Source organism: Gymnogyps californianus, chromosome 17, assembly GCF_018139145.2.
Source record: "Gymnogyps californianus isolate 813 chromosome 17, ASM1813914v2, whole genome shotgun sequence".
Taxonomy (NCBI): domain Eukaryota; kingdom Metazoa; phylum Chordata; class Aves; order Accipitriformes; family Cathartidae; genus Gymnogyps; species Gymnogyps californianus.
The window spans coordinates 6393562-6413549 of record NC_059487.1 but is presented as its reverse complement, the minus strand read 5'-3'; the positions used below and the strand labels follow the sequence as shown (position 1 = coordinate 6413549).

Here is a 19988-nt window from a genome sequence, read left to right as displayed (position 1 = left end):
AGAGCAACAACAGGGTTAATGCTGACCAGCTGCTAAAGCTAAATTTGATTCGTAATTCTTCACGCTTATTTCTCTGAAATGTGTCTCTTTGGGAAAACCTGAGAGAGCAGTGTGTTTTCTAGCAGAGAGCCAGGCAGGTTGGTCTCTGCGTTGAGCTTGTTTATTCGTGGATCGAGCCTGTCCCTGAGATAAAGGCTGTTCTTTCACAAAGTTTTGGATCTCCTGTCTCAGATCCTTTGAGCCGCATCAAGCCGATGTGCGCTTCCTCCTCTCAAAGGTGACACTTTGAAAGACTTGCTGCTGTTGCAACATGTTTCAGAGCTGAGGCTTGGTGTTAGTTCCAGCCTTCACCCTTCTGTGCCTGGAGAAACTGCAGGATGCATTGCTTATCTCTTCCACCGAACCAGGCATACAAGGACTAGGAAGATCCCAGGGTACGAAGAGCTCACGGAGGAATGAACTGTATTATTAACACAGTTGCCTCTCAGTGGCCTCTGGCCCAACAGGGACCCAGCTGCAGGAGCGGCAGCATGCTCTGTAAAAGCAGAGGGTGGTATTTTCACCTCTGTGACTACACGGTGCTGAACTGCTCTACCTGGACGTTGCAATGGAGAATGCACGGTCCAAAAATACCAGCTAAAGATGGATTACAAGCACTTCAGAGGCGATGCTTGGGATTTGATCTGGACAAATTGGAGGAGGAGTATGAAGGGAGCTGGGTGCACCTCGCTGGAAGTAGGAGGCATGAGCTGTGACAACATGGGCAGGGCAGTGACGAGCTAGAGTAGGCAGCAAGGTGAGAAGGTTGAGGGAGGTACAGCAGGCCACTAAACGAACAGGTGTCGGCGGTACACTTCTACAAACCAAGTATTATATGCGGATATACGTGAAAGGAGTGGTGAATACAAGTAATTAATTCTGCCATGAATCAGCACTCCCAAGGCCTCAGCAAGAACACTGGAAACGGCCCAGATGGAAACTGGGAATATAGGGGCTATGGAGAAGATCAGGGGAAAAAACAAGTTTCGCCTAGAAAAGAAAAAAACGAGAGAGAGACATGACAATAACTGATCTAGCTGAATCCGTGTTTGCAGCTTAAGATAACTCACGGGTGCCAAGTAATTTTCCTCCTGACTTTCCAAAGTAATTAGCCTTCAGACCGAGACCAAGCAGGAAACTAATGAAGTCCTTCCATCACCGAAAAGGAATCTGAGAGTGACTTTGACGGGACCAGGACTGCATCTGAAAGTATAAGAGAAAACTGGGCTCCAGGATACTGTAATTGAACAGAGTGCCTTTCAGCCCCAATAATACTGCTTTGACAAGTGGTGCTGCTATGAACTTGAGACTTGGGAGCGGGGAGGTGTTGTGTGTTCAGTCACTTCTTATCCAAAAGGATTACATGCATTATAAAGTTGAACTCTTTTCCTTGGATTCCTGCTTGGAGACCAAGCTAGACTTTTCCTCATGCCCCAAAAATGCTCTCTCTCGCCATTTCTCTAGTAAATGTCATTTATTACAGTTGCATAAAACTTATCTAGCCGATAAGGATCTTGTTTTTTCAGCGAAAACATGCAATTTAAATTGTAGGGAGGAGCCACTACTAAAACAGTGTTTAGAGGTGACCTTGCAACTCAGAGCATTTGTGAACTTATATGACGGTGCACAGAATGGCACCCACTGTCTGTGGTCTGCGGAGATGTCCCTTATCGTGAGGTTCAGCCAGAGAACAGTAGCGAGAAATGGCAAGATAAACCCAAAATGCTGTCTTCTTGTTGCTCAAGAAGTTGCTGCACTTGCCAGCCAGAGCAGCTCCCTCCCCTGGATGCCCACCCCACCTCCTGACTGCGCTCGGCATTGACCAGAGACGCGCCGGGCATTGCCCTACGTGCGCGAAACGAGCTCCAACGGGACAAAGAGCTCGCCGTCTAACGGGTGCCAAGGTGTGACAGGATACGCCGGCCTTATTCGGGGGGGGGGGGGGGGATTACGCAGCAGGCGGGGGCCGACAAGCCCTCGGCCACCTCGGCCTCGCCGCGCACCGACGCCTCGGGGCGGGAGCGCCGCGCTGGGCCGCGCCGAGGAGAGGCGCCCTCCCTCCGGCCTGCCCGAGCGGGCCCTGGGCGACGGTGGGCGCTGCTGGGCCGGTGGGGCCGGGCCGGGCCCGCCCGAGGCGGGACGGCGGCGGGGGCTGCGCGGGGTGGCGGCGGCGCGCGCCTGGGCGGGAGCGCGCCCCCCCCTCCAGCCCCCTCCCGTCGCTATGGCAACCGAGCGCCGGCTGGCGCCTGCCGCCGCGGCCCCGCCGGCCCAATGGGGAGGCGGGAGGGGCGGTGGCGCCCCCTGGCGCCGGAAGGGGCGTGTCGGCGGCGCCGGAAGCGGGGCCGCAGCGCCGCAGGGTGTGTGTGCGTGCGCCGAGCGGCCGCCGCGCTCCGAGTCGCCTCGCCCGCCGGGATCCAGGCCGCGGTGCCGCCGCCCCCGCCAGGTGAGGGTCCCGGGCCCCTCCCCGCCGGCCCCGCCCGCCGCCCGGGCTCCCCTCCCCTCCCCTCGCCTTCCCCCGCCGCCGGGGTTGGGCCGCGCCGGGCCGCTGCGGCCCCGCTGGCGCCCGCGGGAGCGTGCGGGGGAGGCCTCCCCGGCCTGCCCCCCGCCTCCCCGCCTGGCCGGGCCCGCTCCTCCCCGCCGGCCGGGCCGGCGCAGCCCCGCGGCGGGGAGGGGCGTCGAAGGCCGCAGCAGGCCGCGGGGGCTGCCTCCGGCGCGGCTGCGGGAGGGTCCCCGCGCGGAAGGGGGGGGGGGGCGGCAGGTCCTGCCTCCCCCCGCCTGCCCGCTCCGAGTAACGGTGTGGCCCTCCCTCGGCTGCCGCCGCCGCCTCCGGGGAGCGGGCGGCGGCGCCGCCTCCTCCCCGAGCGCCCGGCCCTGCCCCGCCCTGAGTGAGTCACTTGCTCCCCGGAGGGCGAGGCCGGCCGCGCACACCTGTACCGAGCGGCCGGCGGCGGTGCGGGGCTCCCCTGCCCGGCGGCCGGGGGAGGAAGGAAAGCCAGCCCCTCCACGCCAGGGTCGGTGTCGGTCACAGCCCTCCTCTTCCCGAAGGCTCTTGCGTTCACGACCCCAAACCAGGAGAGGGGCTGGGGCGTCCTCGCAGCTTCACAAAAGCAGGAGCTCAGTGCCCAGGCGAAATACTGGGACCTCTCGGCGTGAGAGGGGAGGTGCTGTTTCTGTGCCGCTTGGTATGAGTCTGCTCACCTAGGACCGAAGGTGATCACGGAAATGTCGTGAACGCTTTAGAAGGAAACAAAATTATTTTATTATTATTGTTTTCCAATTCTGATTATTTGTGTCCATTGGGGAATAGAGATGCGTTTAGGAAGGACTCCAGAGGGAAAGAAGGTTGCTTCAAGCCAGCCCCACTCTGCAGAAAGGCTGGGCGGTAACCCCAAATGAACAACCATAGGTTTTATTTGAGGTATGTCTAATCAGATATTAATTGGGATGATCAAATGTCAGTGGCATACAGTCACTGTGTTAGCATATGGGAGCAAAAATGCATCTAATGCAGAGATCACAATATAAATCGGTTGCTTTCAGCTAAATTCCGTATTAATAATTAAAATAACTTTTCTGGTGGTAGGAAGACAAACTGCACATCGTGAATTCCTACATAGAAATATCAGAGCATTTGAGAACATTTGTAAGGTTTTGTAACTTCAGTGACTGTAGGAATATTTGTGTCTTTACACATTCACTGCTGCAGGACACCTCAGTCAGAAATTTTAATACTTCTTTAGGAAAAGAAAAGCTTGCTTTTATTTTAAAATAATAATGAGACATAAACTGGTCTAGAGAAGAAAACAAGTGAGAATGCTAGTGCCTTTTTAGCTCTTCCTTTTAAAGGACTGCAAAAATATAGCCTGTATAATATTTAGTTTATTAAATTGGTACCAATAAAGTGATAGACTCGTTGCACAGATGGGCCTAGTGCAGTTTTCTCAACCTCATTATGTCAGTACCGCATGTTCTGATCTCTGCTATTTTGATGTTGAGTCTTTTTTGTTTTTTCTAAGCAGGCTTTTGCCAGTATGCAGCTTTTTGTGCTGCATGTGAATAAACTCGGATGAGGAGGAGTTAAGTAAATAAGGATTTGAATAATGAGGTAAAAAGTTAGTACTCTAATCCGTCTGGTATCCTAATACATCCCAGTAAGACTAGGCGTTACAGCAGTGTGTCTTTTATATGGCCGCACTTTTTGCCCCACCCTGTAATGTAAATATTCTCAGTTTATTATTAACAGAAGTGATTTACCTGTGAGATGAATACATTAGTTTGGCATGAACTTTATGCCTGGGGGAAGATTTTTTGGGATAACTCACTATTTCCACCTGGACTCTAGCCAAAAACAATTCTGCTAGTTGGAACAAAAAGGTGTTACTGTGTAAGTATATTGTACTTTGGAACTGCGTCCTTGTCTCCACCTGCAGCTGTCCTGTGCGAAGTGCCATAGGTATGTAGCAGTGCAGTGCTTTTCAGCCTGTGGTCCCTCGTTTAAATGACATTAAGAAGAACAAGGCTACTGTCACTAAATTTAAGTTGTCCATACAATATCAGTATTCCTACATGCTATTGGTACTTGTCATAGACATTTCGTAATTGTCTGTGGAGATTGAAAACCATTGAATGTCATTTTATTCAAATATTATACTGGTCAGCTTTAGGAAGCAACGAGTAATGATGGCAAAAGACGGCCAGAGCAGGTTTAGGCATGGCTTTATAGAATGTTAATTTTATCTGAACATTTGCATAAAGATTTGAGCTGAAGGCCAGGGTATACGGTTAATCAGTAGATGCAGAGGAGGCTAAAGTTATGTGCTACACAAGGTCAGCAAGAATATCACAACTGTGAAGTCATTTTCCTTTTTCCCTCATTATGTTTGCAGTGTATTTTACTGAACTTGTTGTTATACCCAAGCTCTTGACAGTTGTGGAAGATTTCACTGTTCAGATCTTACCAGACACGTTCATTTTCTAATCAGTTATTTGACAATACATGGTAGCCCTTGAGGGAACCAAAGTAGAGAAACCCAACTAATAAAATCAAATGCCTAATACTACAATAAAGCAAGGAGGGTTCCTTGCACTCCATTTAAAGAGTTGATGCCTTTCCTGTAAAGAATATCTATTGGGAGCGATGTCTGCTTGACAGTGAATGCCATCAACTTCACGCAGATACTTGTGTCAGCATGTGTGTACCTGAATTATGGAGAAAGATTTTCCATTTGTTTTAGAAATAGTATCTCCAAAGCTCTTACTCTCTGTAATTATAGAACTGTACTTTGGAATACCACTTACCTCATGTGAATGTTTAATTTTGGAATGAATTGCCCATCCAGAAATCAAATAAGGTGTGTTCACCTATTGTTGGAAGATTGAACTACAAATTCTGTACCAGTCTGCTGCTTTTCCTGTTATAATTTGAATGAAATTAGAAAGTTTGTGACTGAGAAGTATGATTGCATCCCATTTCACCAAATCTGGGTTTACATTCATTTCTCACAGTGAAACATGCAGGTCTCTTAACCTGCGTCTCTGCTTGACTCATTAGTGACCAGTATGTCAAACCAGTAACCACACTGCTTTCTCACCAACTTTTTTTACAAAGTGGAAGTGTTTGTCTGATAGATTCTCGTGCTTGCTATAAAGAGAAAAACATTACACAGAAATCAATGACTTAATTAGCATCAGAAGAACAGGTCATCGAGAGCAGCAGACTTCAGGCCAACGTAGGCTTATTAGTATTGTCTTGTCAGTTCAATATGTTACATAAGTCAGATTTTTTTCAGTGTCAGTTTTCATTCGATTTCTGCAGACTTTAAACGCAGCGACTTCTGATCTGTTTTGGCTTTGTCATAAACAGCTCATCGAGATTGGAAACGATAAAGGCTACGAAGCAGATGTAGTAACTGCTGAGCAGTAAGATGTAGTTTTCAAACTCCTGCAGTCTTCTGAAGAACATTATCTGTATGTTTTACTCCTCAGCTGTTACTGAGATGTAAACCTCCAGTTCTGTGTGTCCATCCAGTCTTGAAAGATCTGTGGGTGTACGGACTTCAGGTGCTGTTCCCAGGATGGTCGCACCATCCCCTTCTTACTGTGTCTTCTACTGAACGTAACGAGGCAGTTAGTTACAAACTAATGTGTTCTACAGGTTCTGACCTCTGCCTTTGATGCTTTGTAATATGTTTCAGAGTCTTGTCTACACGGGCATAAAGCTTTTCTGGGGGCGGGAAGTAAGCACTTGTAACTTTTAGTACCTCCATACGTGCTATTCTGCATTTGTGAGAGAGATTGAAAGAACTCTAGGCTGTATGGGAGATAGAGGAAAAAAATAATAATAAAAAAATTACATTTTGAGTGTGGGATTTAGGATGATTCAAATTTCTGGGAGCTGGTACTATTGGCTGTGACTGCTGGCTAGTGGTTGGCATTCCTTACTCTAAATAGTGTCCAGCCGCTTCTTTTTGGAGGGCTACTAAGTTGTGGTTTGACAGATTCTTAAGAAGACAGTGTCTTAAGAATTTGAAATGTATTAATGCATCTAACGTGAGAATCTTCTGCTTAGAACGGGCAACTTTCAGGACTCCTCCATGGCTGTGATCTGCACGTCTCTGCTCCTTTTTCCATCTTCCCTCCTTCCCCCCTTGCCGACATGGCATGGCTTCATTAGTGCTAGAATAGATCATTCCTGTCGGCCTCCTGTTCATCACCTTTGTGTGTTTTGCTCCTAGCTGCAGGTAACCTTTGTGAGATGGCTTCTGTTTGTGGCCTAGGAGTATTTTTAGCTGTAGACTTTGCTTGTTTCAGACTGTGGCACACTGATCCGTTGTTAGAGTGTGGCTTTCATCTCCTCTATGGGAGGGACCAGTTATAACTGATAGTTGCTTCTTTGCCTTTTCAAACATCACTCCTTTCCTTGTATCTTTTTTCCTTCTGGCAAACACTTCCCTCTTTTGGAGCTCAAGCCAGCATAGCTCTGCAAAGCTCTCTCCAAGCTTCTAACCAGGTAAGCAATGGAGAATCAAATAAGGATTTTAAGTGTTCCTTTATGCAGCACCCTGTGAATGAAATAATGGTAGGCTTACTGTTGATTGCAGATATTTTGGTGTGGGCAATGATTTTCTTACTGCATTTAAGTTCTGTTAAATCCATGTCATGGAATAATACTTTGTGTTTCATAGCAAACCTACTAACAGTACAGATGTTAAGATGAATTAACGAAACAACTCAAGCCCCTGTATACTGAATTTTTATGTCAAAACTAAGCCAGTGAAGTTCTGAGGGACTCCATCTTCAGTAATCTGAGTTACATTTAAGATGTGCATAAATTGTTTACATTACTGAGGAAAGTTGTTTGATGAGAAACAACATTCTAATGCTTTGTGCTGTTATTTCGCCTGTATAATTGATACGTTAAACTGGTTTCTGGATCTCTTTTATCTAGTAGGTCTTTATGCCCTTGCAGTTCCCTCTGTGATTTCCTTCATGTGTCCTTATATGAACCCATTGACTGCCGTGAACTGACTTGCATCTAAAGATAAATATGTCAGTGAGCTTGATAAAACAGACTCTGCGCCATCTCTAAACTAAACTCTATATTGTTTGTAAACGGAATTCTGCATGGATGACTTGTCTACAAATTAGACCACTATTGGCAAAGTGCAGATCAAAGATAAAACTGACCTTTCAATGGCAAAATGTAAACTCTGTTGGAGCTACTTGCCTCTGGACTTCAAGAAGCAGGCTTTTTCTACATAATAATCACATTCCATAAGAAGAAGAGAAGATAAGACAGTTGCAATAGAAATGCTTCTAGAAGCTGTGCAGACTGTGAGGAAACTAAAACTGGTCTGAAACTGTTTTGTTTAAATGTCCTGCTATTTAAAGTTGACTCTTGTAACACAAACAGCATTCTTCAGGTGTACTTTGTACACGTTCAGATTTTAGTGAGTGGATAGAGAAATGCCACTCACAAATTACTTCCTGCGTTAAGCACATAGTCTAAATTTCTTGCTGAGTTAAGGGAATGGATTACGAGGTTTGATAGACGCAACAGTGAAAAGTGGGATGGGTTTTCTCAATGGTAAATGGTCTGATGATTTCCTTAGGCTTGTTATGTATCAGCACTAAGATACACTTCAGAGTAGGGAGGAAAAATTCACATCATAAACTCCGCTTATCCCTTTCTGTCCTCAGGAGCTATCCTTTTGATAAGTCTGCAGAAGCCAATGACAATATAGCATATCCCCATGGTAAAAGCCTCTTGGGAAAGACAGAGCCAAATTAGTCATGCCTTACAAGAACTTGTCACACTGCTACCCACAGTCAGTCTGTCTCGTTGAGGGCTTTGATCTGAAGTCTGTGTGTCACCTTTTAATAGGTGCCAGAATCCACTATTTTAGACGCAATATTTGAAATGGAACTGAACTGCAGCCCAAGTTTACTTACAAGTCTGCAAGAGGTCTCTTTCCGGGAGGCTGATTTTAACATTACATATCCTTACTGAGTGCCTTACATGGATGGATGCATTAGGCTAGATCTACAAAGGATCAAACGCAAACAGGAGTGAGTGTGACTTGCAAATATATAGCAGGTAGGACATTCAGTTGCTTGGTTTACTTCAAGAGCTTTCATGTGAAATAACAATGCTTGACTTGGTATCTTGGGTGATTTTTTTTTTTTTTTTTTTTTTTTGCTAAAGTGGAGTATCTTCAGCTGGAGGGATTGAATACACTTATCCCAAAATAATTTTGTAGTTAGGACTCCATCCTTGGCAGTAGGAAACTCTGAGACTGCTCACACACACGATGGGAATTTGGGTCTGCATCTCATTGTCCTGGTTGAAGATTTAGTATAGGGGCCTGCTTTCCCTGTATAATAGTGTGCTAGGTGATACTTTGATTAAAATACAAACTAAGCAGTGTGTGCGAGACATTCTCCCTCAGGAGCCTGTCAGACTGGGATCCTTAAAGGAGAGGGCCAGGAAAAAGGCTACAGCAATTGCTTTCAGCCTGTTGGTTCTTTCTAATAGGGCTGTAGATGCTTGTCTAATGAACAGAAGCTTATGAAAGACAATTGTAAATTTATTGTTCTTGTTTGCTTTTTATTGTTCTTTTAGAAGTTGTTTTTAGGCTGCTAGGTCTCAGCCTGAAAACTTCTTATCTGGGCAGTGAGAGTCCTGATTGGGATCTAGGGAGTAGGAGAGGAACATTATTGCTCAGTACTGACAAGAATAAGAGTTCTGTGTCTGTCCAGAAGTGAACCTACGCAACTGGAGAAATTTTACAGATGAATTTGGGACGTCTGGGAGTTTGTGAGGTACTGAGGTCCACTTACTTTGATAAAGGCAAAGAAATTTGTTTAAGTTCTCCTCTGAACTTGGCCCTAGGTAGTTAAGGCTGGTAGCCCAATGGCCGAGTTAACTATATATTAGCATTGTCTTGTAGAAGTAAGCAACACTCAAGCTGCCTCACCGACACGTTCCTTACTAACTTCATTTTTCATTGCTTAAGCTCTTCAGGGGCCTTGTGGTCATGTGATGTGTTTTTCTTGGCTTCAGTTGCTAAACTGCATTATTAGAAATGATAAACAAGTTGTTTCCATGTAAGCAATTAGTTTTGCAGTAGTGACCATCATGTGGGCCACATCCCATTCGGGTTTTGTGAATGTCAATGTTATTTAAAAGGTTTTGAAAACCTGAGACTGCAGCCATCCTAGCTGTGTAGAATTGTCCATTATATGTATGTTGATGCATGTATAAAAAACCCCAGTCTTCTGGCAGAACAGTATAAATGTACTTTCTGTAGTTGCCAACAACTACAGCTTTACTGGGTATGGTTTATTTAAACCCTGTAGTGTGCAAAAAAAATTCAGTGTCAGGAGGAGCTGTCCAGTGCTTCAATGCTCCTAACTAGTTGCTGTTGTATAATAGTGGGGGGAAAACAAACAAACAAACAAACCCCAAAACCAACCAAAACTGGTGGTTTCTGGGTTAGAACATGCTGTGTCTCCCAGGCTGAGCTGTGGCCAGTATAGGAAAGGGGAGAGATTTACATAGGGAACATATTGATGTGCTGTGCTTAATGCCAATATGAATTTTGCTGCGTTTTGAAGAATAATGCTTACATAATGCTTTCAGGATTGTGATTAGTCATTTACACATAGAAATTATACATATTTGGCAAAAGGTCAAATTTTTAAAAATAAATCCTTCATATTACTTTATTAGAGTTGATAGATTTCCCACTTATTAGTGACTGTGAGTTCTGCTTCACCCTTCAGCATTAACTTCCACAGTGCAGACAATCAAGAGACATTTTTCTCTATTTCTATTCCCCACTAATTACAGGAGAGCCATGGATAAAAGTGAGTTGGTACAGAAAGCCAAACTGGCTGAACAGGCTGAGCGTTACGATGACATGGCTGCTGCTATGAAGGCTGTCACTGAGCAAGGACATGAACTGTCCAATGAAGAACGGAATCTACTGTCAGTTGCCTACAAGAATGTAGTTGGTGCCCGTCGCTCGTCCTGGCGTGTAATTTCCAGCATTGAACAGAAAACAGAGAGGAATGAGAAGAAACAGCAGATGGGAAGAGAATATCGTGAGAAAATTGAGGCTGAATTGCAGGATATCTGCAATGATGTTCTGGTAATAATCCAACAGCAAAAATAACAGTAGTTAGTACTGCAGCATTCTTCAGAGAGGCTTAAGGAATCTTACTAGTGCTGTAGACACTGCAGCACCTTAACAGGGGAATAATTTTGCACGGCCACATACTTGGGTCCAATTCTAGCTCCTAAGTCATCTAGTTTGTTTCTTAGGGAATTTGCTATAAAAAAGCATTTATTTTTTCAATAGAAAAAAGCAAACAAGGCAAAGTTGAAGACCCCTAGCTGCTGGCTGGGGGTCACCATGAAAACAAATTTAGATCTGGGGCACTGGCATGAGTCCTGCTAAAAGGCCTACCATTGAAATCCTTTCGTTAATGAATGCTGATGTCCTGAGGATTGTTTAGTCCTTTTTTTGGATGAAGAAGGTATGCACTTCTTCCCCCAAACTGGTTTTGCTATTTCTTTCACTTAGATGAGAGGGATTCTTTTTATTGCTGTTCAGTTTGCTAAAGATCAGTCAGGAGCAGTTGCTGTCAGTACTGTCAGTCTTTACATCTCTTTCTGAGTGCACATGTGCTGACTGTGCCACTATTCAGCTTTTCAGCTGGAGTTGCAGATAAAATCAGTTTGTTGTGGATAACTTCACTGCTCTGTGTAGAATTCAAGTTTGTGGCAGCAAAAGTAACCAGATGTGTGCTAATGTCAAGCTGCTGCTTTTCATTAGCTTGGTTGTGGACATAGGTTTGCATCAGTATATTTTAAGGAAAATCTTTGCAGTCTTAACCCCTGATAGCCATTAGATTCTGTAGGAGTGAATTGTGGATAGTTTCAACACAGCAAGTTTTCTGCTTTCCAGGGATTAGGTTACAAGTAGTTTCTCTTTTTTCCTGAGTTTAGATAACAGTAGGCAAAGTGATTAACACATGAGTATACGTAAGTCATTGTTAATGTTTTAACAGTTCTTGCTTACCATTGTAACAAAGGCTGTTTCAGACATTATTTTTATGACTTGGAAAAAAAAAAAAAAGTGATGTTTCCTTTCTCAGGAACTCCTGGATAAATACCTTATTGTCAATGCCACGCAGCCAGAAAGCAAGGTCTTCTATTTGAAAATGAAAGGCGATTACTACAGATACCTCTCAGAGGTGGCATCTGGGGACAATAAGCAAAGTAAGTAGAGATGAAATCTCTCATTCTATGGGGGGCTGAGCAGAATGAAGTATAAAAATACTTTTGTTCTTTTTCCCTAACATGAAGTATTTATTTCTTTTCGCTACTGCTCTGTAGTGTTGAAGACGGGTGCAGTGCAAGTCACTTTTAGAGAAAGACTTCGCTGAAATTAATAGAAATGATTGACAGACGTTCATCAAACCAGTCAAATTCTGCTTGCAGGCCCCAACCTCAGTGACTGATTCTCAAGCATATTTGGCAATGTAAAATCCTTTTCCTGGAGAATGTGTTTTTTCTCATGGAAAATGCTTTGTTCCTATCATCTTTTGTTTAAACTATGAATTAGTTTGCAAGTCTTCACTGTTTGCAAGCTTTCTGCATGCAAATATGGGATATTGGGTTACTGGGTCCTAAGCCAATTAATCCTGAAATGTGAAAGTAATGCTGAACTGTGCCTGAATTCCTGGTGAGTGTCGCATGTAGTCCATGTCTTGCAAACTTAGTTGGATGCCATTCTGGAGCTTATTGTTACCCATTAGCCAGGAAGGGACTGTTGTCTTTCCTCTGAAACCCCAAACTGAAATAGAAAGTTCATGACCTACCTGCTAAATGTTTTCTTCGGTTTAAATATGTAGTTTAGATACCTCTTCTTCCCTATATGGATTTGTCTGGATTTATTATTCAGAGCTACTACTTCTTCAGCTAGGCTGGAAGTGAGTGTTTAATCACAGTACACTTTGACTTAGGTAGAGGTTGTGTGTATTCAGATTGGTTGGAATTTATTTTGAATAAATTTCATTTTAAGTCTCTACTAAAATGTTGAACTTAATTTCTGTATCTCAAAGCTTTATCTGAACAAATTTTTCTGTCTTAATAGCTCAGCCAATGGTAGGCTTTTACATCCAAAAACATTGAAAGAAGCGTATGTAATTGTATGAATTTCTGATGGCACAATAGTCTAGACCAAGAATGTGATAGCTTCCCCCCTGAAGTACAGTGATGTACTGTGCGTTAATATGATTGTAATTACTTCTTGCAGCAACAGTAGCAAACTCGCAGCAAGCTTACCAGGAGGCATTTGAAATTAGCAAGAAAGAGATGCAGCCAACACACCCCATTCGACTTGGTTTGGCTCTAAATTTCTCTGTCTTCTACTATGAGATACTAAATTCTCCTGAAAAAGCCTGTAATCTGGCAAAGACGGTAAGCAGACTCTTCACATTACCAATTTTTGTGGAAGCCGAGGAGATAATTACATGGTTGCAGTAGCACTTTGTAGATGATTATGCTTTTTCATATCAAATTCCTTAAAAATGCTGTCATTAAACTATTGTCATCGTAGCATATTTTCAGGTAAGTTAGACTAGCTTAGCTTTAAGAAAAGCTAATTTGCTAGTACAGTTGATCCAGTGAAAGGGGAGACAAAGTGCCTCTTCTTATGTCCATGTAATTCTCTTAGAATGCGCTTGTGTCAAATTTGAAAACTCATGGATTAATTTAGGACTTCTAAAGTGAAATATTTAAATTTGAACACTTTAGCAAATACATGAAGTGTCATCTTTGTGACTATGGTCATAGCCCTAAATGTCCTGGTGTATCTGCGTGCGTGTGTGCCTCTCTCTCCAGAGACCAAAAAGAGCTTGTGTGATGGGTTGTGCCAAGCAAATAGCTAGTCATTTTTGTCTTCACCTTCTCCCTAGAATAGGATTAGAGCCTTCTAAATGGAGCTTTTTGCATCTGTGAAAATTGTCTGGTAGTAACTTGAATAATATGGCATTAGGTGAATCTTTGTGTTCTTAATATGCACTTCAATAATACTTTGTAAAAAGAAGCGATGTTTTGCTGTGTAAAATGCTGCTGCTGTTCCTGGTTTTTTAGTTAATGTGCTTCTTTCTGTTTGAAATCTGAATGAAGAAATAGCACTTATTCATGGCTCTCGGCTCTCAGACTTGCAGCATGGGCTTTCATGTGTAACAGATTGATGGGAAGAATGGCTTTATTAATCTCTAGCGGAACGTACCTGATTTCCTATGCTGTTTTGAAAAGAAATCCGAGACCTTCCAACCCACCATCAAAAAACCCTTGTCTTCCATTTTCTTGCCTACTTACTCATGTACAATATATATATATCAACTTAATGGTACATTTGTCTCTTACTGCAATTTAGACCAGTGAGACATTCATTTTTAATGAAGGTATTGCATTTGAATGTTGTTGTTAAACCTGACTTCAAGCTGTGTGAATCATTCTTCAGTATGACAGAGGGTGCGCTTGCCTCTTCAGTACTTGGTATTGGCATGGTAGTTAAGTTGTTGTGGGCTTTAATCTGGACCCCCCTGAAGACTTCTGTTTTCCCACTGGTTGTCTAGTGATCTGGTGCTCACTTTGTTTTACATTTCTTCTCTTGGTGGAAAAGAAAAACACTGGAAGCTTTTGTCACAGAATTTGAATAGTAATGTGGCGAATTTGTGAGCTCTGTGTAAGCAGAAATGAATTCAGAGCGCGGAGTGTGAAAGTGCTGTCTTGCATATTTTTAGGCATTTGATGAAGCGATAGCAGAGCTGGACACGCTGAATGAAGAGTCTTACAAAGACAGCACTCTGATCATGCAGCTGCTTAGGGACAACCTCACTGTAAGTATCACGGGGCAAACTGCTGCACTGTGTGCTGTTACTTCTTTAGGCTGCTGGACTCCACTAAGTGGGACTCAACATCTGAAGACTTAGGTAGTTCTGTGCCATTAAAAGCCTTTTCTGAGGCATTAACTGCACGTCTTAACTGCACTGCTTTGTGTAACCAGACCAGTTAGACTTGCTTGTTTAAACCAGAAATCACTTGTTAACCACTGTAACAAACTCAGCCTTTTTGTAACACAGAGTGGAGTTTGAGAACACAAAGTCTGTTCTCAACAGCCAGCTTTATGTTGAGCTTGAAAACTTTTGCTGGCTTTTTACTTGTTCTCCTCTACTCATTTTCTAGTTCATTATTTAGCTTTGCTGTTAAGTTCAGTTCTGTATTGCTCTTAGCTGAGAAAATTGCACAGCTACTGCTAATTGTGCTGTCTTCCCTTTCCTGACAACTGTAATTAACTGCGTGCTTTCAGTATAAACATGTGTTTGTATTTTCTTACAGCTATGGACGTCGGAAAACCAGGGAGATGAAGGGGATGCTGGGGAGGGAGAGAACTAATGGCTGTCACGCTTCACTATATGTTCAATGTCACCCTGTATCCTACACATATATCCCTTTGTGCGACAAGCAAAAAGAATAGTACATCGACTTTCACAACCTCAACGTAGCAAAAACTGTCTGTGGGGTAAAAACGGTTGGTTGGTGTTTTGTGTACTTAAAGCGGAGGTCGGTTATTAGAATGGCATTCCGAACTTTCCTATTATCAACATTTACAGTTATGATTACCGTGTTTATATTTTTAACTGAACACTGTGATTATGGGTTTTGTGATTGCAATTGACTTTACAAAACTCTTATTGGTAGAAAAGTAGACATCAATTATGTAACTCTGGCGAGCTTAATTTGGCACCAAAATAGTCGAAGTACAATTCTGTTGTAAAGTTGTACAGAAAGTTATAGAGATTCTATTGTGACACTGGGGCATGGAAGGAAAACAGTCCGATGTATGGCATTCCAGTTAGTAACACTGCTATGAATTAGTTTAACAGGCACACTCTGTAGACATTTGTAACCAAGTCTGAGGCACCGCTTTCAGTCAAAAGCTCACTTTGTCAATCCTGTCTTTCTGGGGATGGGGTTTGTGTTGGGGAGGAGGGTAATGGGGGAGTTAGCAGCTTGATTTCCAAACTCTTTACACTGGCAGATAACTGGGATTTGACTTCTAAAAGTGCTTTCATGCTCATATGACACGCATGACTAAGCCCCTTCCCACAGCAATAACTTACCTAATTATACCTTAGATATTCTTCAGTAGTGAGAATTCTTGGTTCACTACCATGGACTTGCAATAGGAGAAGATTCAATTTTTTGAATGGCCTTATTAGTTTGGATGATACCATGAAGTGGTCTGCCACTTTTGCATTACTTTACTCTTAGGTGAATCAAAATCTCCATGGTATTCCCGTTTTGAATTTAACCTGAAAACTTCTTAAGTAGTCCACTGAGCCATCTTTAAGTTCACTTTACAGAAATTTTTCTCCCATTGGACTCTGTTTGTCCTTGACCCTCTCACCTGTTTAAACTCCATTAAAGCAATTTTGGACTCCCACATACGCGTCATCCTTTCTTTGATTATGGGTGATGTCAGGATGGTGCGTGAGACCTGAGCCTGCTCGAGGACAGGTTTCTTTCTTGGATGTTTGAGAGCTGCCGGTGCTGTTGCAGTCTTCAGCTCTTGTCTGCCATTTTTTGGTAGTACCAGGATCTGGCTCAAATATTCAGGATTTCCCGTTTAGTGTACTGGAATGCAGACCTACACATTTGTAACGCTTGTAATATTTGAGCTCCAAACGTCCTCACCCAGCTATGTTTCAAACATGTCCCATTAAATAAAACCTAATAAGAGTTGTGTGAATAATGCAGTGGAAAAGATTAGGAATAGTCACCTATCAGTCTCGCGGTATCATCCCCCTACCTTCACATTCCACTTAGGTATAGGATCCATCTGTTTGTCCATCTGTCTGCTGAAGAGAATTTCATGCACTGATTTTAAAACTCCCCTCTACTAGCTGAACAAATTGTGCAGTTAATACTTGGCGCTTGATAAATGCAGTAGTGAATGTGGAACCGAGCCTGTCTGTATATCTGGTAGCTCTTTTCGCTTTGTTTTTACTGACCAGTATTCTGCCTAAAGTTTGCTTCTGTGACGGTTATATTGCCTAGCACACACGTGGTTGTGAGAATAGTATAGCAAAAAGAAATACCTGGTTATTGATGTACTAGATTTGTGTATGTCTTTTAAACAGTTCTAGTTTCACCTTACACAAAATAATCAGGAAAGTGTAAAAGAATACAAAAGTGAATAATAAAAAAAAATTTTATCAGTTGTTTGTGTCTGTTATCTTTGCCATACTAGTGGCAAAAAACTTGTGGGAGTAAAATCGCCACTTACTTCTATTAAATACACAGATCTTGGATTGTGTGAGTTGATTCATGGTTTCCAAATGGTGTGAATACTTAACTACTCATCCCTTTGCAGAGAGACTCCCCCCATACACCCTCCCAGATTTGTAGTAGAGAACACTGGTTCTCTTCATTTTTGTTGAGGTCGTACTCAGCATGTATTGTCATTGCAGGACTTAAAAGAAATGCAACTATAAATATCTATTTAACTTGCCATGAGTCACTGCATATTGTATGGTTGAACACACTGTACAGGAGAGAAGTCTGTTGGTTACAGGTTTTTTTTAAAGGTTTTTCCTCAGGGAATCCTTTAAATGCACACTGCTGAACACAGGGTTAGCTCTTCAGCTGGCCCTCTTGCCAATCGTGTGTTCGCACACCCAGCTGCACTAGTGAACTGGAACCTGCATACATGCCGGTTAACTCTACTCTTCTCAGCTGGTGGTGTGCAAGAGCAATTCTGGGAGTGCAAATGCACATTTCAGTGCAAGTGGAGGTGTCTTCATGGAAATAAGAGTGCTCGAAGAGGTGGATAGCAATAGCCAGGCTAGTTGAGACCAGCCAGCCCAAAAGCGCCGAGCAGGTTGGTTGGGGCTGAGCAAGTGTCCTTCCTGCCCTCGGAGCCTCTCTCACTCCTGCAGTGAGGCGACACAGAACTGTGCTCCCTGGATAATGTCACTCAGCTTCTCTTGATTGACTGCTACAAAGGCATTAGGGCAAAATCTAACTAGCTGCTGATCGAGCACTAATCTGTCCTGTGCCATGGCTTTAAATGGTGGTCCCTCTGTTCATATCTGTAATTATTGCTACTTTGTCGTTTTCTTCAGCCTTTATGGACATACCTGCTCTTAAATGATGTTATAGTGTGCACTAACTCCCAATCTGAGTCATGCTGATGACAGTCAGCTCTGAGAAGAAAAAATCCCAGGTCCTGCTAGCTGCTCCTGTTCATAGAGCACTTGTCCTGCCTCAGTTCTTTCAGATGATGTCTCCCATCCGTATTGTCTCTTTTGGGGGAAATTATGAGCCTAGGAGACTGGTCTGCAGCAGTGATGAGTTGAGGGAATATCTTAATTTTTCAAGTAATTCTATCTTTTTGGGAAAGGGCACTCCAGCTAGCCCAGCCACAATAAGAGTCCAGGTGTACTCCACATGTTTAACTGATCTAATTGGTGCTGCTGCGGCTTCTCGTTCCTGGCACTGATGCTCGGCTGACCTCTGGGCGAGGCGGTTCAGTGTGGGAAACCACCAGAAGGCTTTTGGGAAGGTAAGGTTTCTCCTGATCCGTGCTGCAGCTGACCCTGCTGAGAGTACGGGATGGGGTGGAGCTGAGCAACCACGCTTGGATTAGTTTCAAGATGCGGGACTGTGATGCTGTGTGGTGTGTGCTGCCTGGAGCAGGCTGGCTTGTCTCCTGAGCAGTGTTCAAGGACGCCCTGGCGGCAGAGGAATCACCTCTTTTCATGAAATCCAGCAGACCTGTTCAGCTGAAGCCAACGTGAGACACTTGTCCTGCTGCACTAGCTTCCCCGCTTGAAAGCATGGAAGTGGAGGGCGTGTGGCTGAGGAACGGGTCTGGCTGAAACGTGGAGGTGCTGGTGACTCAGGCCCAGCACAGCCCTGCAAACACAGTCGTGCTGGGGAAGTTGCTGGTGGAACTGCCCTGCCCGCTGCCCTAGGCTCCTGTGCTTTTTCATCCGGCATTTCAGCTGCACAGCAAATTGTTTAATGACAAATCATCACCGCTCATACACGTACCATCATGTCTGGCACATAACGGGGTGATCTCTGTGGATGAAGGTGACCTTACAACACTCGTGTGTCATCCAGACAAAAGGTGATGGCAGAGACCAGGTTCTGTATCCTGTGGGTCTCTGTTGGGTGTTGAGGGAGCTTGCTGTGGAGTTTGGGAGTGCGTAAGTGCCTAACGGTGAGGGGTTTGTACTGAGCTGCGTATAGCTTACCAGCTTCTCCCTGGATTTCTTAACTTCAGGGAATTACCTACCAGAACTTGCAGGTGATTTCCGAAACACGGGTGAGGGGGACACGCAGCGTTGGCAAGTGCTGTCAGCGTTCAAGGGCAAAACGCAGCGCCGTTACCCTTCCGTTTAGTTGAAAAGACTCCAGAAACGCAGGCAGCTGCGCTCGCTGCAATTTGCAAAAATCGGGCGATGCAACTGCCGGCTTTTTCCTTAAACCCGTCAGCTCCGCGGGGCTGGGGGCTGCTGGGGGCTACCGCGGGGCTACCGCCGCCCAGCCCTGCCCGCGGCGGCATGCCCGCCCCGGGCGGCGCAGCGAGGGGCCGGGCCGGGCCGGGCCGCAGCTGGCGGAGGGCGGGGAGGGCCCGGAGGGCGGGGAGGGCCCGGGGGGGGGCCCGTCCCGCCCCCGGCGCCGCCGCGGGAAGAGGCGGGCGGTGCCGGCAGCCGCAGCCGGAGCGGTGCTGCGCTGCGAGCCGAGCCCGCCGGAGCGCTCGGCGTGAGTGCGGGGCCGGGGTCCCGCCGCCCAGCTCCGGGCCGGCGAGGGCGGTTTACTGCCGGGGCGGGGGGGGAGGTCCTCCCGGGCCGGGCCCGGAGCGGGGGTGGCCGGTGGTCCCGCGCCGGCGGAGCGGGGCCGGGCAGGGCGAGCAGCGGGCTCCGCTGCTGCTCCGCCGCTCCGCCCTGTCTCCGGCGCGGTGCGGGCTGTGTGTGCCCGGCCCCCTCGCTCTGGCCGGGCGCGGGGGCTCCTGCCGCTGGGGCTCGGCAGCCGGCGGTGGCGGGGCTGTACCGCGGCTCTGCCGGCCCCCGCCTCGCCCTGGGCCGGATCTCTGCTTGGCCCTCACCGCTCTGGCTTCCTCCTCTCCTTTCTTCGCTCCCTTCCCTCGCTCTTTGCCCCGCCAGCTGCAGAGGAATGCTGTGTTTGCTCTCTCAGCCTGTATTTATTTTGCTGTCAGCATTGCTGTGAGGGCCTTGGGAGGCGCATCTTGGTTGCACGAGGAGTAGGGCTGTCTCACGGAGCTGATGAACAGCTTCTTCGTGTTCTGCCCTCGGTGGTGACTTGCCTTTGGCTGAGGGATTGCTTAATGCACCTCTCC

At 45.4% G+C, this 19988-nt stretch overlaps 1 protein-coding gene across 2 annotated transcripts; it reads left to right on the top strand.

Moving 5' to 3' along the window:
* Positions 1 to 2418: 2418 nt before the first annotated feature.
* YWHAB (tyrosine 3-monooxygenase/tryptophan 5-monooxygenase activation protein beta) lies at positions 2419 to 16932 on the top strand. 2 transcript variants are annotated; one of them, XM_050907301.1, is made up of 6 exons: positions 2419 to 2482; positions 10391 to 10691; positions 11701 to 11824; positions 12864 to 13027; positions 14362 to 14457; positions 14957 to 16932. In XM_050907301.1, the coding sequence occupies exons 2-6, from the start codon at positions 10398 to 10400 to the stop codon at positions 15011 to 15013; spliced, it is 735 nt and encodes a 244-aa protein (XP_050763258.1). In that variant the 5' UTR covers positions 2419 to 2482; positions 10391 to 10397; the 3' UTR covers positions 15014 to 16932. The 2 variants fall into 2 exon arrangements, with proteins under 2 accessions (XP_050763258.1, XP_050763260.1); XM_050907303.1 differs by lacking the exon at positions 2419 to 2482 and adding an exon at positions 8616 to 8635.
* Positions 16933 to 19988: the final 3056 nt, after the last annotated feature.

Coding starts and splice junctions, on each gene's coding strand:
- YWHAB (XM_050907301.1), top strand. CDS start 10,398: ATGGATAAAAGTGAGTTGGTACAGAAAGCCAAACTGGCTGAACAGGCT. Junction 10,692..11,700: donor ATATCTGCAATGATGTTCTG/GTAATAATCCAA, acceptor TTCCTTTCTCAG/GAACTCCTGGATAAATACCT. Junction 14,458..14,956: donor TGCTTAGGGACAACCTCACT/GTAAGTATCACG, acceptor ATTTTCTTACAG/CTATGGACGTCGGAAAACCA.